A 19,049-nucleotide genomic window follows, 5' to 3' on the forward strand; every position below is an offset into this window, starting at 1 on the left:
GGGTTCTTAATAGACTGACTGAACAGGATTCTTGCTGCAGGCAGGCCAGGGGGATATGACATACAGGGTGTGGATGAGGAATTTGATCAGTTATCAAGAGTGATCAAGTATCTGCACCCCCATGTTCACGGTAGCATTATTCACAGTGGCAAAGGCATGGAAACAACCTAAGTATCCATTGATGAATGAATGGATAAAGTGTGTGTGTGTGTGTGTGTGTGTGTGTGTGTGTGTGTGTATGCACGTGTGCATGCAGTGGAATACTATTTAGCCATAAAAAATCAAGAAATTCTGCCATTGTGACAACATGGTTGTACCTTGAGGGCATTGTGCTAAGTGAAACAAGCCAGACAGAGAAAGACAAATACTATATGATCTCACTTATATGTGGAATCCTAATTTAAAAAAAGGCAAAAACAAAACTGAAACTCATAGAAAAAGAGATCAGATTTGTGGGGTGTGGAGATTGAGGGAATTGGATAAAGGTGATTAAGAAGTGCAAACCTCTTGTTACAAGATAGAGGAGTACTGAGGATGTAACGTACCACATAATAACTCTAGTTACCACTGCGATAAGTTTTCAAGAGAGTGGATCCAAAGAGCTCTCATCATCAGAAAGAAAGCACCTCTTTTTCTTATTTTTTTTGTACCTCTGTAAAGTAATGGATGTTCACTAAACTCATTGCAGTCATTTCACAACAGATGTAAACCAAGTCAATGTGTTGCACACCTTATACCTACCCAGTGCTGCTTGTCAGTTACATCTCAACAAAACTGGTGGTGGGGGAAGCGAGCAGATACCAAGAAAGGGGGATTTTTGCTGTCGTGACCTAGTAGGATTCTTGGCTAAAACTGGACTAAGCGAGCCAAGGACAGAGCCCTGGACGGGGGCCTTGTTGAGGAGAGGGCTCAGAGGACCCCGACTCAAACTTGGCCAAGAAGACAGTCTTTGTCACTCCTCACCCTCTCCTAATCACTCTGGGGTGAAGGGCCCAGCTGTGGCTCAGGGACTGGGATCGTACTCCAGCCCCAGCGTGTCTTTCCCTCTAAACTTCTGCCTGAGCCTGGCAGTCAGTCACAGAATAAATGACACTAATCACATCATCAGGCTTACTAACACTCTGTTTGCCCTTTTGCTATCTAGGTGTTTAACCAGCAGAAAAAATGACCAGAGTTAGGTGGCATAGGAGGAGATGCCAGAGGCTTGATGCGCTGGGACCACCTTCCTCTCCAGCAGTGACCCCGGGCCCCATCCACGCGCGTGCGGGCATGCATACACACACACACACACACACACACACACACACACACACACACACACACACACACACAGTCTCCTTCAGCTCTGCTGACCTAAATGTGATTTCAGACACACCGTGTTCCCTCCGTTCCAGGCCTTTGTGGCGCGCGTGCTCCTCCCTGAAGCACCCTCTCCTTCACCCAGTTCATGGGTTACCTCTTGTGGTGTAAGGCCCGAGATTAAAATCCGTTATTATGTGTGCTTTGACATCTGATAAAATCTGGAGGGACTCACATGGCCTAACCATAAGAGGAACCCCACTCTGCTTCCTCATGTGAGGTCCTCTAGCCAAGCGACCCTCCTTGTCACAGGGACCAGGCATGGTGCCTACGGGTCCCTGAGGAGCAAGTGGGCTTCAGTTACTTGCCAGCCCCCCAAATTATTGGAGGAAGCCAATCCCATCTTGCCTCAGGAACCAGGGGCCACCCCATTGTCGTTACTGCAGAGCTGGCTCCTGTGGCCCCTCCTAGTTCACTCCGTCTCTAAGTGCACCCCCCACCCCACCCCGTGCAGCCCTGTGTGGTGCAGTGTCATCTCTCCCCAGGCTGTGAGTGTGTGTGACCAGTAAATTGCCATCAACCTCATCTATCCAGTGCCACCTGTCTTGTGTGGCCATCCCTATAACCCGAGGGTGGGACTCCTTCCCTCACCAACAGGGGGAAGAGGAAGTGATCAAAACACCTCACCTCCCTCATCTGGCTTAAAGTGTCACTTCCTCCATGTCCCATGCTCAGTTGCCATCACTTATGACAGGGTCCAACCTCATGGAACGGGAGCTCCCAGCGGGCCACCTGTGCCCTAGGCCCTAGCTGATGCTACATTCCCCAGGCCCAGCACAGAACCTTCCATATGCTCCAGAAGATTTGTTCAATTAAAGAATGAATGAATGGTGTTATTTTTGAGTGTCTAAACAACTACTAATCTCTTAGCTCCTAAAGCACTGACATTTTCCTTAAGTGACACTTCCTTAGACTTGGGGTGCACTAGAGGGAACACTTCAGGTATTGTGTATGTGTTTAGATTTACAGGAAAAGCTTCCTTTCACTAGTATGTTGTTTTTCAGTTCATTCCTGGGCTGGCGGTCGGCTAAGGACTAGCAGGAGAGCTCTGCCTGTCCTGCTGGCCCTGTCTGGCCTTTCAGAGTCTCTGCTCAGCTTGTGTCTGTGTGTTATCTCATTAAATGACTAATCCTGTTTATTGGCCTTTCTTTCTGCCGAGACAGCCTTTCATTAGAACCTGTTGTCCCTAGCCCTGAGGGATCCTACCTTGGGCCATTAATAGAGACTAGAGCTTTGTCCTGCTGCTTCACCAATCCCGATTATGTAGCTAATATTTGATGATTCATACCCTGTCTAAATAATGTGAGAATAATATTGAAAGGAGAGAAGAGGTGAGACTTTCATTTAAAAAAAATTTTTTAATGTTTATTTTTGAGAGAGAGAGACAGAGTGTGAGCTGGGGAAGAGGCAGAGAGAATCCAAAGCAGGCTCCAGGTTCTGAGCTGTCAGCACAGAGCCTGATGTAGGACTCGAACCCACCAACTGTGGGATTGGATCATGACCTGAGCTGATGTCAGACGCTTAACCAGCTGAGCCACCCAGGTGCCCCGAGACTTTGATTTTTTTTACTCTGATCATTTGAGATCTTAGGACTGGCATGTATTAGTTTGATAAATTAAAAAAAGGGAAGAGGGAGAGAGGGAAGGAGGGAGAGGGAAATAGAGAGGAAGGAAGGAAGGGTGGGTTGGCTCTCCCAGTGCATGGCTCTCAGTCCTGCTCTAAAAAGACTTTCTCACCTCATTCTTTCTAGAAGAAACAATCCTGATAATGGGGTCTGGAAAGATCTTTTAGGGCATGCCCACTCCCTGGTGAACACATTTGAGGCCTTTGTGGTGGCTGTTGTTAGTGACTCCTGTCTGGACTAAAACATCCCCTTTGTCCATGTGGGATTCATTCTCTGTGTCATTACCATTCCACCCTCCTTCCCCCGAACTTCCCCACTGCCAGTACAGGGCTCAATTTCTCTTCAATTATTAATAAACACATGTTTTTTTAATAAACATTTCCTTAATAATAATTTTCCCACATCTAGATTATACCTACAGACTTTATATGGGAATTTTGAAGTAAGGAACTGTAACACAGTTAACAAGCTAATTATTAGAGATGGTCTTTTCAAAATCTGGCTGTGTTGAATTAATTCAGAATTCTGTTGCTTATAATAATGATAGCAGGGGTGAAAAGGGCACATGTATGCAAGCACTTTGGGAACGAAATCCTTTTACAAATATACCAAGATATTGTTATTAGTACTTGTGCGGTAAATGCGTTTCAGCCTCCGTTCTCCTCTTGCCTTCCTCTAAGGCATTATGGGCAGCGTAGGGAGTGACAGTTTCTCTTTTTGTCTCCTCGTTAAGGGAAAAAAAGGTCATTTTCACTGACTGTCATAAAAATAGTTGCCAGATGAGTAACAAAATGTATTTCACTTTTAGGGAAAGAATATGGCAAAGCTGATGCAAGATGGCTTTATTTTGACCCAACCATTGTGTCTTTGGAAATTCTGACTGTTGTCTTGGATGGGTCTCTGGCATTGGTCCTCATTTATGCCATAGTCAAAGAGAAATATTATCGGTAAGTGCTCTTCTCCTGGCCTGCTGAAGAGAGGAGAAACATTAGCTGTCTCGATGCCTACATGGCATTTGGAGTAGATTAGGACCACATTCATTTGTTAGATTAGAAATGAAAATTGTTCAATATTAGATAGGAAGCGTGGTGCCACCAGGATAATTTCAGATGATTCAAAATAAAAACGATAGGAAATAGGATTGTAGGGACCACCTAGTCATTCTACGAGGAAGGAAGTGTGAAGAGCATTGGATGATTTTTCACCAATATTTTGGAAAGTAAAGGGTAATGCCTCCAACCCTTTCCCAATCGCCCCCCAAATCTTGAAAACTCCTATTCCAGGGGCGCCTGGTTGGCTCAGTCGGTTGAGCATCCGACTTCAGCTCAGGTCATGATCTTGCCATTCGTGAGCTTGGGCCGCATCCAGAATCCACTTCAGATCTTCTGTCCCTCCCCTCTTTCTCTGCCCCTCCCCCACTCGCACTGTCTCTCTCAAAAATAAAAAAACCTTTAAAAAAAAAAAAAGAAAACTCCTATTTCACTTTACACCAAGTAAATTCTCTTAATTTGGAATTAGATATGCAGGACAAATCTTTTCAGAAACAGGTTGTGGAGGGTGTGAGGAAGGCAGGAGAGAGGAAAGGGAGGAGAAAGGTGGAAGATTAACCACTGTCAGTCAGACTCTGAGACTTTGAACTCTCTTCCCTCCCTCCTACCCTCTCCCTTCCTTTCCTTCTTTCAGACAAAGTGATGTAGGGCAAATAGGATGCTATCCTGGGGATGATTCCCAAAACAATGTCAAATAGGCATGATTGCATTCAACTTTTTAGTGTCTTGAATCAAAGAAGTATTTTTTAAAGCTTCGTCACAAAATTTCAGATTTGAGCAAAACCTCTAAGGTCATTTAGTCCACTTTCCTCCCACCCAATTTTACTTAGATAGTTGGCAGGAAAAATTAAATTTCTTCCTGGTGTCTTGATATATCTTTGTCTCTATGATCTTGGTTGTAGATTTACTACATGCACCCATTTGTTTAGTACTTGAACCATCTATAATATCTGCATTGTTGAGTACTTACATATCCACGTATCTCATTTACTCTCCACCATATTCTTTGAGGAAGGAACTGTTATTACTCTCCCCTTTTACAGCCAGTAAAATTGTGGCTTGTAGCAAGATTCGCATCTAGGTCTCCCTTTGCTGGGTGAGACGTGACCTCCATAAATCTTCCTAAGAGTGGAACAGGATACCTGAGAGACTTTATTTAGCTCTGAGGATAATCTTCTAGGAAGGGCAGTATTGCTTCTCCAGAGAAAGCATGGATCTCCCATGAATTAGATTGACTTGCCCCATTGAAGGAGCACTGTGGGAAACCTGAGGTCCAACTTCAGAGAGGTCTTCTGCTGTGGAAGACGGTGTTAATGCTGCCATTTAAGAAAAGAGGTCAGGATTCAGGGTGACAGGCTGGGCTGAGCTGGCAGCTTCATCCCTTGTTTCTTTCTCTCTAACAGGCATTTCCTACAGATTACCCTGTGCGTGTGTGAATTATATGGCGGGTGGATGACCTTCTTCCCGGACTGGCTTATGGGAAGCCCCAACCTCAACACTGACAGTTGGCTCTACTTTGGGGTCTATCTGGTATTTTTCAATAGTGTGTGGGTTCTGATCCCAGGACTGTTACTGTGTCAGTCATGGGTAGAACTCAAGAAAATGTATTACAAAGGAACCAGTTCAGGGAAAAAGTTTCAGTGACTTTTCAAAATCACAAACACTGATTTCTTGCTTTATAAGCCAGAATGGATCAAACCTTCTTGTTTGGCCAAAATGTAATGCATTCCAGTGTATACTTTCCTTTTATAGTGTTGTTCCTCAACAGCTTATTTCAAATTGATTGCAAGGTGGCAAGTCTTTGTTTTTGTTTTTGTTTTTGTTTTTCAATTAAATGACAATATGGGGAACAGAGAGTAAATTTTAACTTGTAATGATAACATCTTTAATTATACACTTTTATGGCTCTATTAATTGTTCCACATTATTAAAGCCAATTATCATAAAATGCTATAGAGCATATTATATTAATTTTTTATTCCAAGAACATATTGTTGCCTCAGCTTTTTTAAAAATGTAAATAAATCCAAGTTAGTTAACATATAGTGTAATAATAATTTCAGAAATAGAATTTAGTGACTCATCACTTGCCTCAGTTTTTAATCATCTCACTTATCTTTTGGTTACCAAAGTGAGACCAGACATGAAATGAATGCTTCTATTTTACATTTGTCCTTTATCAAATTTGTGAAGCCAACAGATATGATAGTAGCAGAACCCTGTGAGTAGATTAGAAATGGACCAAGTTTCACACAGACAGGTGACACAAAAGGATACAAAAAGCTGCAATAAGTTTGACTGCACTGAAAGTACTCTGTTCATCAAGTCACCACTAAGAGAGTAGAAAAGGAACCCAGAAGGTAGAAGGTATTTGCAGTACATATTACTGACAAAGGACCCATCCTGAATAAAGAACTCCTGTAAGTCGATTAGAAAGTCAAATCGAAAGTTAACAAAATATTTATGTTTTTTGTGGTTTTTTGTTTTTTAATTTTTTAAATATTTATTCATTTTTGAGAGAGCGAGACGGAGCTCAGGCGGGGGTGGGCAGAGAGAGAAGGAGACAGAATCCCAAGCAGGCTCCAGGCTCTGAGCTGTAAGCACAGAGCCGGACGCAGGGCTCGAACCCACGAGCCATGAGACCATGACCTGAGCTGAAGTCAGACACTTAACCGACTGAGCCACCCAGGCATCCCTTAACAAAATATTTGAATAACTACTTCATGAAAGAGAATATACAGATGAGAATTTAGGAAACCACAATAAGGTGTTCCTCCACACCTATCAAAATGGTAAAAGTGGGGCACCTAGGTGGCTCAGTTGGTTAAGCATTCAACTTCAGCTCAGGTCATGATCTCACAGTTTGTGGGTTCAAGCCCTGTGTCGGGCTCTGTGCATCAGGCTCTGTTCTGAGAGCTCAGAGCCTGGATCCTGCTTCAGATTCTGTCTCTCTCTCTCTTTCTCTCTCTCTCTCTGCCCTTCCCCCACTCATGCTCTTGTCTCTCTCTCAAAAATAAATAAACAAAATGCTAAAAGTAAAAAGACTGACAATGAGGAGTGTTGGTGACGAGGTGGAACAAGAACTCTCATGCAGCGCCGGTGGGAACGTAAAGTGGAAAACTGTTTAGAAATAACTATTAAAACTGGACGTGTACGTGCTTAGAATCCAGTAATCTGACTCTTAGGTATATACCTCCCAGAAGTGCTTACTATATGCACCAGAATGGCAGCATTATTCATTTAATCGCCCCAAGCTGGAAACACCTTAAATGAATATATTGTAATACAGACACATGACAGACTAGAAACCAATGCAAATTAACAACTAGTGTTACGAAAATGCAGATGAATTTTACAATGATGAACAAAAAAAGCCAGACTAAAAGAATATGTATTGTATGATTTTGTTTATATAAGGTCCCAAACCAGGTAAAACTGTGGTGTTAGAAAACAGGATAGGCTCAGTCAGTTAAGCATCAGACTCTTGATTTCTGCTCAGGTCACAATCTCACGGTTCTGTGCTGACACCACAAGGAACCTGCCTGGTATTCTCTGTGTCCCTCTACTAAGTAAACTTAAAACAAAAAAGAAAAAGGAAAAAGAAAACAGGATAAAGATTGCCCTTGGGGAAGACAGTTGGATGTACTGATAGGGAGAAGTCATGAGAGAATTTCTGAGATGTTGTTGGTCTATTTATTTTTCATTTGCATGGTGGTTGTAATCTGATCATTCAGCTGTACACTTACAAATGGTACACTTCTCTCTATATATGTTCTGCTTCGATTTTAAAAGTCTATATTTAGAAACTTTTTTTTTTATTTTAGAGAGAGACAGAAACTATGAGTGGGGGAGAGGGACAGAAGGAGAGAGAGAGAATCTGAAGCAGGCTCCACGCTTGGTGCAAAGCCCGGTGTGGGGCTTAATCCCACGTTCTTGGTATCATGACCTGAGCTGAAATCAAGAGTCAGACACTCAACCGACTGAACCACCCAGGCACTCCTTAAAAGTTTATTTTTAAACATCCCTGGTATGAAGACCTGGAAAATGTCTGCAGTGGACCCTCATGAAGAGGACACTCTGTCCTTGACAACAGATTCAGTGTAACAGGCTGTTTCTAACAGTGTCCCCGATGTGGGCAGAAGGCAGGATGCCAGAGGGAGAGTGTGTAAAAGCCTTTCCATGAGGGATTACCTAGTTGTTTCCGGAACTTTGCTCTCTGCTGATCTGGCTCAATCCAAGGGTGAACAGAGTGGAGAAAAATGGATGGGCCGCAACCCTGCAGGCAGTCCTGAAAACGTGATGTCTCTCAACAGTTTTTGCTGAGTGCAGAATGGGAGAGAAATGGGGATTACAGACTTTGACAGGAACTTGGAGTACAGATACACGCTGCTGCCAAAGAAGGACAGATCTCAATGTTTTAACAGTTAAGTGAGTTGGCGAGAAATGGTGTCCCAGTGTGAAAGTCTAACATATCCTGATAGAAGCCCTTCTCCCCATCAGAGAGAGGTGGGGGCAAGGTGCCAAAGCAATACTGTGTTTCACTGGTGCTAAGATAGATTTTTTCCTCCGTATTTTAGTATTTTAAAAATTAGAATGCATTTTACGTTTGCCGTGCCTCAGTTCGTTGGAGGTGGGTTTTTTTTTTTTTCTATCAAAGTATGAGGCATCTTATAATTAATGGTATCTCAGATTCAATTAAAGAAGTCACTATCTTCAATGTTGTTCCTTCAAGCCTCAGTATCTCCAACTACTTGGAGGTGATAGTTCAAATTTGCTTTAAAAGTCTAAATTTTGGAGGCTCCTGGGTGGCTCCGTTGGTTGAGCAACCCACTCTTGATTTCGGCTCAGGTCATGATCCCAGGGTCGTTGGATCGAGCCCTGTGCCAGGCTCCATGCTGAACATGGAGTCTTCTTTGGATTTTCTCGCTCCCCCTCCCCTCCCTAAATAAATAAACAAACAGATGTCTAAATTTTGCTTGGGGCCTTAGGGATCACTTACTTGCATACTCCCCTCCACCCCTCCTTCCATCCTTTCACATTTGCTCCCTGGGAGCCAAGCACACAAGACAGGCTTGGAGGAATACATAAAATGATTTGCGGTAGGTTATTAATTGATTATATTGTAGGTAACCAGATTCCTGCAAACAGGCTGTCCCGTCCCCAGTATTATTTACACTGTAAATTTCCTTTGCAGATTCTTCCTTTCCAGGTAAGGAAAGGAAGAGGCAGATGATCAGCATAACCAACCTAAATTCACGGTGTAAGTGATCGTTTCCTTGCATTTAATTATGTCAACTCTACAACTCCTGGAGTCCTAGCACCAGGGCTCCGGGAAAGGTCCACAGATTGCCGAGTATGAAATTGTAAAATAATACTTTGTCAGAGACAGGTTTGATTGAAGACAAAATGCAAAAAGTTTGGGGAAGAATCCTTTGTTTATTTTAAAATTATTATTGGGGGCGCCTGGGTGGCTCAGTTGGTTTAGCGTCCGACTTCACTCAGGTCATGGTCTCGCGGTCCGTGAGTTCGAGCCCCACATCGGGCTCTGTGCTGCCGGCTCGGAGCCTGGAGCCTGCTTGGGATTCTGTGTTTCCCTCTCTCCCTGCCCCTCCCCTGCTCACTCTCTGTCTCTCTCTGTCTCTCAAACATAAATAAACATTAAAAATTTTTTTCTTTTTAATTATTAAAATCCACGAACCTTTTCTTGTTTGTTATGGAAGCTAGAGTTTGAATCTAAGGATAAATCATATATAAAGAGAATAATTGGGCAAGGCTTGCATGAACAAGGTAAACTGTTGCTATCTTTAATTTTAGTTAAATGCCTGTGAGGTAACAGGGAGGGCCTGGCAGGCCTAAGCATAATGTGAGCTAACTGTGAGGCTTCCCCACCTACTGCCCTTTTAGAATCTCTACACCTTCCCTTCCCCCTTTCCATTGCTTGACACAGACCCCAGACCTAACAAAATCCATTTCCCATCACCACTTCATTGTAGGAAACAAATCGCATCCATTAATTAATCTTAAGGTATCAATAATTGATCCTAGTGTGATGTATTACCCTTCCCAAATGTATTTGCATAAAAAATGTATTACACAACTGATACATTTTCATTGCTGAGAAATGGAAAATTCAGATAAGCAAAAAGAAAACAAACATGCCCAGTATCATCAGGAAGAACCACTATTACAAATTTAGTTTCTGTTTCTCAAGCTCTTGTCTGTGCATGTATTAACATTTTGGGGAGACTTCAGCCTTTGAAGTAGGGCGTTCACACCCCTTCCTTCCTCTCTCTCCCTTGCCCTCAGCTGATCATCAAGAAGCAGCGGTCCTACGGAACCAGCTGTGGATAGTATTACAGAACATGGCCCCATTCTTGAGAAATCCATGCACTTACAGAGGTTGATAGGTAGCAGTTATCATTTATTTTTGGAAACTAGTTTCCGTTGATGCTTATGTTGACACAGATCAAGTTGACATCTTAAAATATTTGATTGGCCACATCCCAGCTCTTCAAGGGAGGGATCAACTGTGCTGAGCCTGCTGCAGTATTACGTCCTACGTGTTTAATCCCTTCCCTTCCAGAAGCCTTCCTCAGTCCCATTAGAGTCAGAGGCAAAGACTGAATTCTTGCAGCCCTTGTCTGTGTCCCTTAAATGGCCCTGGGTGGCCTTGTATTGTTATTTTTGACATCCACCTTCACAACTGCACAGGGGCCTCGAGGCCACACTTAGAATCCTAGATTCTTGTACTGCTTAAGGGAGCCTCGGAGAGGTCCACCCAAGGAGGCTCAAGAGGGCTTAGATAACTGCCCAAGGCCACATAGCTTTTAAGTGAGGTAGGACCCAGTGTTCTTTCTATTCCAGCAGTGTTAGACATATTCCCAGAGCTTATAAGTTATGAAGTTATTTAACTTTGCTTATTTTTTTATGATCTAAAAAATTTGGCCTAAAATGCCTTTCTGATCATCTGAGTCTATTCATTAAACTTGAGTCGTCTCTCAATTTCATTGTTTGGCTTTGTGTTTTGTATTGTCCTGTTAGTACTTCTCACTGGTTGGACCAAGAGGTCAGGTAACAGCAATTAACTTATATAATGCAGTGTGTTTTTTAGGGAGAGGGGTGACAAAGTAGAGGACACTCGGGGGTCCCCACTTTTCCAAATTTGAGCAACACCACAGAATAGCACACTACTTGTTCCCTGCAAATGTGTTTGTTGATGATGCATTTCAGTAAAAAGTAAATTAAACATTTTGTTTGGCTTCTCATTTCTGATTCATGGTACTGTACTAACAGTAAAAGGCAAACAAATTTTTGGCATTTTTTTTATTACATTTTGGGGATTGGACTGATAGTGGTACCTGCGGACATGATCTCACTAGTGAGAACTTAAGAACTGGAAGTAAGACATGGGTGTCACTGGTGTCCCCATGAGCGCCCACGATTTAAACTGTCTTCATAAATTCAGTGCCTGTCCCAGGACCGGACCACAAATATTCATGCTCCCTGTAACAGTGACATCTGGTGGCCCCAGAGTAATAGGACAGCAGTTGAGGCCGTGATCTGTGGATTTGGGGGAGATGAGTTTATTTTATGTCATATAGCAGCTGCCACTCTCACCACAGGAGCTGCTCCTCTTTCCCTGGGAGCCCCTCCCCATGACACACTTCTCCCTGATCACCGCATATCCAGTTAGCACCTCTGGCCCAAGAACCCTTCAACATCATCCCCACTTCCTCGGGGCACCATCCTCCCAACTGAGCAGTGGACAAGCTAATGATAACAGCCTGCGTGGGAAGAAGTGCACTTACCTGTGGGGCCTTGTCAGCTGCCATTGGTCGTGTTAGGCCGGGCCTGGCCTGGATTCTGGTGCTCGAGGACCTGTGATTTACTGCCTCCCTGGGCAGCAGGTGGCCAGGGTATTTTTAGTGTCTGGGGCCTTTAGCAGGTTTGGGTGGGGGTAGGAAGCAAAGGTGAGGCCTCGGGGATTCAGCTCTTCCAAGGTTTAAGTTCAAAGCCTCCCACTTGTGGGGTCTCTTCCTTAACTTCCTGTGGGCTTTCAGGCTCCTGGTACAGGGGTCTTCACTTCAGAAACCACGTATGTTTTCTTGCATGTCTTTGCCTTTTTCCTTTTCCTAGTCAGTCAGGAAGCGTGAGCTGGAGACCGCGATACCTTTGGGATGCCCGGATTGTTTGGTATCTAGGAAAGTGACTGGATATTATTAACGCCCTGAGTGCATACTCATCCCATTTCAAAGCACTTCTCCGTGCACTGTGTTATTGGATCCTCACGATGATCCCGTGAACTCTGTGGTCAGCAACTATCATCTATCTTCCTCGTACGGAAGAACCTGGTGGAGAAAGGTGAGTGATCACCCGATGCCACAGGACGTGCACACGGTGGAACCTGAAGCTGGGCTGTCCTGGCTTTGCCACCAGCCGTGCTGAGTTAGAACCCACTTGTGCTGCTCACCAGTGTCGGGATTCAGGGGAAGATGTTTAACTTCTCTCCTTATCCCCAAACTGAGAATCATGGTCCTTGGCACATGCAGCTGTGAGGATGTCTAATCAAATATGCAATAAACTGTTCTCATCCAAATGAAAGCTCACACGGTCGGGAGCCTGGCTGGCCCAGTCGGTCAAGCATCTGACTTCGGCTCATGTTCTCACGGTTCGTGAGTTCGAGTCCTGCTTCAGGTGAGCTTGAGCCCTGCTTTGGGTGAGCCCTGGCTTCTCTCTCTCTCCCTCTCTCTCTCTCTCTCTCTCTCCCACTCCCCCCTCACTCAGTTGCGCCCTCTCTCTCAAAAAAAAAAAAAAAAATTCTCACACATTTATTTGGCTTTGTATGTGTCCAGGGCCAGGCCCTAAATATATGACACTGCCGCTGCCCTCACACAAGAGACAATCTCCGAACCAACTATTAAACTCACCAGGTGCTCAAACCTGGGGCTTCCGAGCAGGCACATCAGAGGGAGAAAAAAAGGTAAAAATGGAAAAGGCTGTGTGCCCAGATGCTTTGTCAATCGGACCCTCCGAACCTGGATTTGAGTTCCCTGGTACAACTACTTGGTGCTGCAAATGCTTTTGTGATGCCTTGTCCTTGGCATCTGTTTCCTTTCCAAGGAAACATTCTGTCTGCGCTTCAGGGAAGAGGGTGTTTTCACCAGCACTTGGATAGAATGGTATCAGCACCATGAGAGACCTGGAGAGACGGGAACAATGAAGTGACCGAGCTCTCTGCAGTGAGGGAGTGGGCGAGAGCTACGATCCAAGTCGATCCAAGTCATGCTCTCCTGCATTTTACCTGGAGCAGCTGAGCTGGACCCCCTGGGCTTGTCCTCTCCACGGCTGCCCCAGCCGTGGAGCCCAGGCATGCCTCCGTGAGCCGCGAGGTCTCCAGCTGATGGGGAGGGGCTGCTGTCAGTGTGATCCTGGTGTTTCACACCATGGATCTGTGGGCCCACTGGGTTCCAGCCTCCCGGCTGGGTGCCTACATACCTTTTCACTGGATCACTCCCTGCTTTTCTTTGTTTAGTGAGCCATTTCCCTGGGGGGTGGGCAGAATCTGTCTCGAGCCTCAGCTCATTTGCCTGTTGACCCTGAAAGCCTAAGTAGACCTAGCCAGTGAAGAGGACCTTGGCGGTCAGTGGTGGTGTTGGTGCCGACATATAAGGAACCAGGTCCTTTCCCTGTGAGTACTGGCCCCCGGTTCCTTCCCGGCCCCCATGCTGAAAGTGGTTGTTGTCCATAACTCACTAGTTCAATGTCATATTCTGTGTAGAAAGAGTTCCATGGTTGTGATCAGTCTCTAAGATCGGTGATTCCCATCATCATATTAAGAGCTCTGAGATGTCCTCTAGTGGAAAAACCTGTTTAATTTCATCGAACCCAGGATTTCCCAAGTTTGTTGGACCATGGAGGGAGGCCTCTTTTCAAGTCAACAGCACTTCCTGTCCTTCAGATTAGAGCTCCACAGAACCCACTTTGGGAAGCATAGCTACCTCCTGAGAGCTGTCAGCTGCCTTGACTCATGGCCGCATTCCACCCCAGATGGCATCTCCTAGGATACCGATCCCTCCCCAAAGTGGACCTGAGCTCATCCCGTCATGAGCCAGCCCCGGTTGGCCCATCTCCCCAGTCCTAATCCCACTCAGCCCTGGCACTCTGCCACGTTCCTGTTTGCCTAATAGCCATCCTAGGGCAACAGGAGAGGAGAGAGGATTCTCCTGTGTCTTCCCATCTTCACTGTCCACTCAGATCGACACCCAGAGGGTGCAGTTCACCTTCGAGCTGGGATCCCATTGGAGAGTGATCTGCTTGTTTTTCCTGCTTTCTTCCCTTCTGGTTCCTTATCCTGTGCTCCCTGACTTCTGCTTGGAATGCCCTGGGCCTGGCAGGAACCTTTTATTAGGTGAGCAGGTCTCATACAGCTTCATTCCTGATTTGGAAGACTTTAGCCCTGGTTATCCTGGCTGGCAGTCTGAAAATGTCTTACTCCATTTTTGTTTTTTCTTAAATGCAAACCAGTTGTCGACCACAGCCCTCAAATATACCTGTCCTTCCTCTCTGGTTTTCCTCCTGTCCATAGTCCCACACAGGATTCTCACCACCCAGTCTCTCCCACCTGTCAGCCCTGGTCCAAGAAGAGCCAACACTGCTGCCTGGATGGGGATGCTTATTATGGGCCTGGGTGTGATTAGGTCCCAGCGGGTCCTGTCCAACCAAGGTGCATTTCCCCCTCTGCTTCATGATGGTTTCTTCCTCTCTGCTTTGTGATCATCATACTGGAGCCTCTGCTTTGAGTCCATCCCAGGATCTCTGGCCTCTGAATTCCATTGCCTGCTCTTCGCCTCTTTCTAAAACCTGCTCTCAGCACACCATCTAATCCTTGCGTTCACGTTGGATCAACAAAACATCGCCAGGATGGGAAAGAGTTTTGTGGCCAGGGACACCCCAAGAACATGTGAAAATGGAACACCAAGGAATGTCAGAATTTAAAAGTGCAATTTCACACAACTTAAAACTGAGAAGTAGCCAATGTCACTGTGCCCTCCCCCTCCACATCCAGGGGGGCATATTCCCTTGACATGACTGCATTTATGTTGGACTCTCTTGGGTTTAAAGGGTAAAGCATACGCTTAAGTAAGGTAGGATATCTTTGCCATCTGCCACACCTTTCTGAAGCTATAACTCCTTTCCTTAGCTCATAAATGATTTAAGCTGTTTTCCTGACTCATACTTGGAATACCATCCCTGAGCATTATTTTATAAGCTTGTGAAATCTTGATATAAAACAGTTCAGTGCCTGTGTTAGTCAGCTAGCGCCAAGGGGGTAAAAAAAAAAAAAAAAACCCCACAAAAGTCTCCTCAGTTCAATGCAACAATAAGCATTTGTCTTCAGAGCTCTGTGTGTTGTCTGGGATTTGGCTGATCTGAATTGGGCTCAGCTGGTCAACTCTGCTCCGCCTGCAATGGCTGAGTGGCTCTGCCTCTCACATCAGGTCTCTGGACCACGTTGGTGGCTTTGCTCTACATGTCTCTCATCCTGTCCTCCTTAGCAGACTAACCAAAGCTTGTTCTTCTGATGGTGCCAGCAGAAGCAGAAGAGAGAAGCCCCAGTGTGCAAAACCTTGCATCCCTGCTGCGTCACGTCTACCACCAGCCATTGGCCAAAGAAAGTCACATGGCCAAGCTCAAAGTCCCCGCGAAAGGACACTCCATCCATGATGAGGCCATAGTAAGGGAGTGGGTGGAGAAAGGAGTGAAGAACTGGGGCCGATAGTACCACCATGCTCACCTGAGGTACATAGGAAAGGGCTAAAGGGTTTCTTCTGACCATTGCTACAGCAGCATTTTGTTGCAGAGATGCTCCAGGGAACCCGGGAGTCCTGGGAAACTCTTGAAGGTAAGTCTGAAAGGAAAAAAGAAGTGTGTGTGTGGGTGGGGGGAACAGCCCCGGTTGGCCCATCTTCCCAGTCCTAATTCCATTCAGCCCTGGCTTTCTGCTACATTCCTGTCTGCCTAGTAGCTGAGCCATCCTAGGGCAACAGGCGAGGAGAGAGGATTCTCCTGTGTCTTCACATCTTCACTGTCTAGTGATTGTTTTTCACAACAGTTCTCTCCTGGGAAGCTCTTCAAGATGCTCACAGGCTCCCTGAGCCAGAGAACCAGGACGCCACCCAGAGTGTTCCCGAGGAGTGTAGAGGGAGCAGGCAGCAGAAAGGCAACATGGCGACCAAGTAACTCTTCCATGGCTAAGGGTGGTGAACCTTTATACTCTGACAAATGTGCACCAACAAAAGCACTGAGGGAGTGAGAGCCCCTGGAGCAGCCAGGTGAGGATCTGCCTTACCCAAGACAACAACTGTTTTAGCTGTGTGTTCTGATGTTTTCCCTGCTTTCTTCCCCCGTGTTTCTGTTGCTGTTTCTTGATTTTTCAACTTTAGACACAACCTATTTTTTTTCTTACCTTGGAAGATAAGAATTTAACTCTCTTGCACTGTCCCCCATTTCCACCCTCACACATATATCCCTTCCCCCGTATTCCCAATATAGATAGTTTGGTTCAATGAATAGTTGGTATGCACATTGTTGTGAATATGAAAAAAAAATTGTTCACAACTGGGCCATTTAATATACTATGGTTACATTTCTTTTCAGTGCAACGTTTTGATAATTGCCCTTCTTTGCATATTTGTTTGCTTGGTTTTCCACATACTTATCAATAAGACAACCTAAACTGTCAATACTGAAAACTTCACTGATACAATCAAGCATAAGGTCAACTGTTAGTTTCTTTTGTCTGATGGCTTGAAACAGCCTGCTGGGAACCATTCGTTCTCTTGCTTCCAGCTATACAGGTTGCTATGGACGCCTCTGCATAGCTGTTGTTCTGGAAACTCCTTTGCTACCCTCTAGTGTTGAATTCCATGCTACCTGCATCCTGTGTCTTCATTTTGGTCTATCCTCTTGAGGGAGCACAACTACTCATAGCCTCCTGAGAAAAGGTTCTTGAGACCTTACTTGTCTGAAAATGTCATTATTCCATCTGCATGATTGATTGATAGTTTGCTTAGGTATAACATTCTAGGTTGGCAATAATTTTCCCTCAGAATGTCTCTTTTCTTACTTTTTATTTTGAATTTAATTTTAGACTTTCAGAAATGTTGCAAAAACATTAGCATTCTATGTAATGCCTTTACCGAGCTTCCCCCCATGCTAACATCTAACATAGCCATGGTACAATGATAAAAACGAAGACATTAATTTGGATACACTAGTATTAAGTGAGTTACAGACTATGGATTTCATCAGTTTTCCCAATAATGTCATTTTATTTTTCCAGGGTCCATTCTAGGATCCCACATTACATCTAGTTGTGGAGTCTACTTAGTCTCTTCCAATCTGGAACAGTTCCTTAGTTTTACTTTGTCTTTCATGATCTTAACAGTTTTGAAGAATAGTGGTCAGTTATTTGGTAGAACATCCCACAATTTATATTTTTCTGATTTCTCATAATTAGACTGAGGTGACGGAATTTTGGCAAGAAATTTTTTTGCAAGAATGCCCTTCTTAGTGCATCCGATCAGGGGTGTGTGAAGGTGGTATAACTTATTACTGACGATGTTAATATTGACTACTTGGCTATATGGTTTGGGCCAGTTTTCTCCACTGTAAGTGGAGATTTTTCTTTTCATAATTAATAAATATAGTGGTGGGCATAGTTTTTATTATTATTACTTTAATTTCATTATAGTTAACATACAATGCTATGTTAGTTTCAGGTGTACAATATAGTGATTCAGCATTTCGTTACATCACCCGGTGCTCATCACAAGTGCACATCTTAATCCACATCATCTCTTTCATCCATCCCCCTCCCCCACCTTGTAACCATCTGTCTGTTCTTTATAGCTAAGGTCTGTTTTTTTGGTTTATCTCTCTTTTTTACCTTTTGTTCATTTGTTTTGTTTCTTAAATTCCACATATGAGTGAAATTATATGGCATTTGTCTTTCTCTGACTGACTTATCTCACTTAGCATTATACTCTCTAGCTCCTTCCATGTTGTTGCAAATGGCAAGATTGCATTCATTTCTCTGAATGATATTCCACCACCTCTTCTTTATCCATTCATCTATTGATGAACACTTGGACTGCTTCCATTAATTTGGCTATTGTAAACAATGCTGTGATAAACATGGGGTGCATATATCCTTTCAAATTAGTGTTTTCATATTCTTTGAGTAAATACTCGATAATGTGATTACTGGATCATGTGGTGGCTCTGTTTTTAATTTTTTGAGGAACCTCTGGTGAATATACTTTAAAACTATGCAGATATCCTATTTATCTTCAAACTTTCACCCACTAATTTTAGCCTCAACTGGTGAATCTTGCCTACAACAATTATTACTGTAATGTTCTTTTTTTTTTTTTTTAATTTTTTTTTTCAACGTTTATTTATTTTTGGGACAGAGAGAGACAGAGCATGAACGGGGGAGGGGCAGAGAGAGAGGGAGACACAGAATTGGAAACAGGCTCCAGGCTCTGAGCCATCAGCCCAGAGCCTGACGCGGGGCTCGAACTCACGGACCGCGAGATCGTGACCTGGCTGAAGTCGGACGCCTAACCGACTGCGCCACCCAGGCGCCCCTTATTACTGTAATGTTCTTAATGGTAATTTTCTGTTTTCCTCCTTTTACATTTGTTAATGGAATTTTTGTAAGGTAGAGCTGTCCCTTCTCTTACATTTATTTAGTCATCCATTTATTCTTCACATCAGCATGGATTCATAGATATTTATTTTATTCTAGGGGATATAGTCCAGTTTCATTGCTAAAATTGCTCTTGGGCGCCTGAGTGGCTTAGTCAGTTAAGCATCTGACTCTCTCCCCGTTCTCTGCCCCTCTCCCTATCTTTCTCTCTCAAAATGAATAAATACACATTTTAATTAATTAATTAATTTAATTGCTCTCGGAACTTTGAAGGCCTTGCTCCATTTTCCTTTAAGATTTCAGT

At 44.2% G+C, this 19,049-nt stretch overlaps 1 protein-coding gene and 1 long non-coding RNA gene across 6 annotated transcripts in view; both read left to right on the top strand.

The window, feature by feature from the left end:
- The window catches only part of EBPL (EBP like), a 38,053-nt gene extending 28,466 nt beyond the window's left edge, over nt 1-9,587 (top strand). Inside the window, exons 3-4 of one of the 2 annotated variants that reach the window (XM_045052700.1) lie at nt 3,792-3,930; nt 9,227-9,587. In XM_045052700.1, the coding sequence (XP_044908635.1) occupies nt 3,792-3,930; nt 9,227-9,245 (158 nt within the window). In that variant the 3' untranslated portion in view covers nt 9,246-9,587. Of the gene's footprint in view, nt 1-3,791; nt 3,931-5,435; nt 6,074-9,226 lie in introns of those variants that run through there. The other variant, XM_023251321.2, reaches the window with a different exon arrangement.
- Nucleotides 9,588-9,598: 11 nt separating this feature from the next.
- LOC123384015 overlaps nt 9,599-19,049 on the top strand; it is a 48,085-nt gene continuing 38,634 nt past the window's right edge. For all 4 annotated transcript variants that reach the window (XR_006594506.1, XR_006594511.1, XR_006594504.1 and 1 more), the window contains exons 1-2: nt 9,599-15,934; nt 16,145-16,364. This is a non-coding gene — a long non-coding RNA (uncharacterized LOC123384015). The remainder of the gene's footprint in view (nt 15,935-16,144; nt 16,365-19,049) is intronic.

The sequence above is a fragment of the Felis catus genome, chromosome A1 (genome assembly GCF_018350175.1).
Source record: "Felis catus isolate Fca126 chromosome A1, F.catus_Fca126_mat1.0, whole genome shotgun sequence".
Classification (NCBI taxonomy): Eukaryota; Metazoa; Chordata; class Mammalia; order Carnivora; family Felidae; genus Felis; species Felis catus.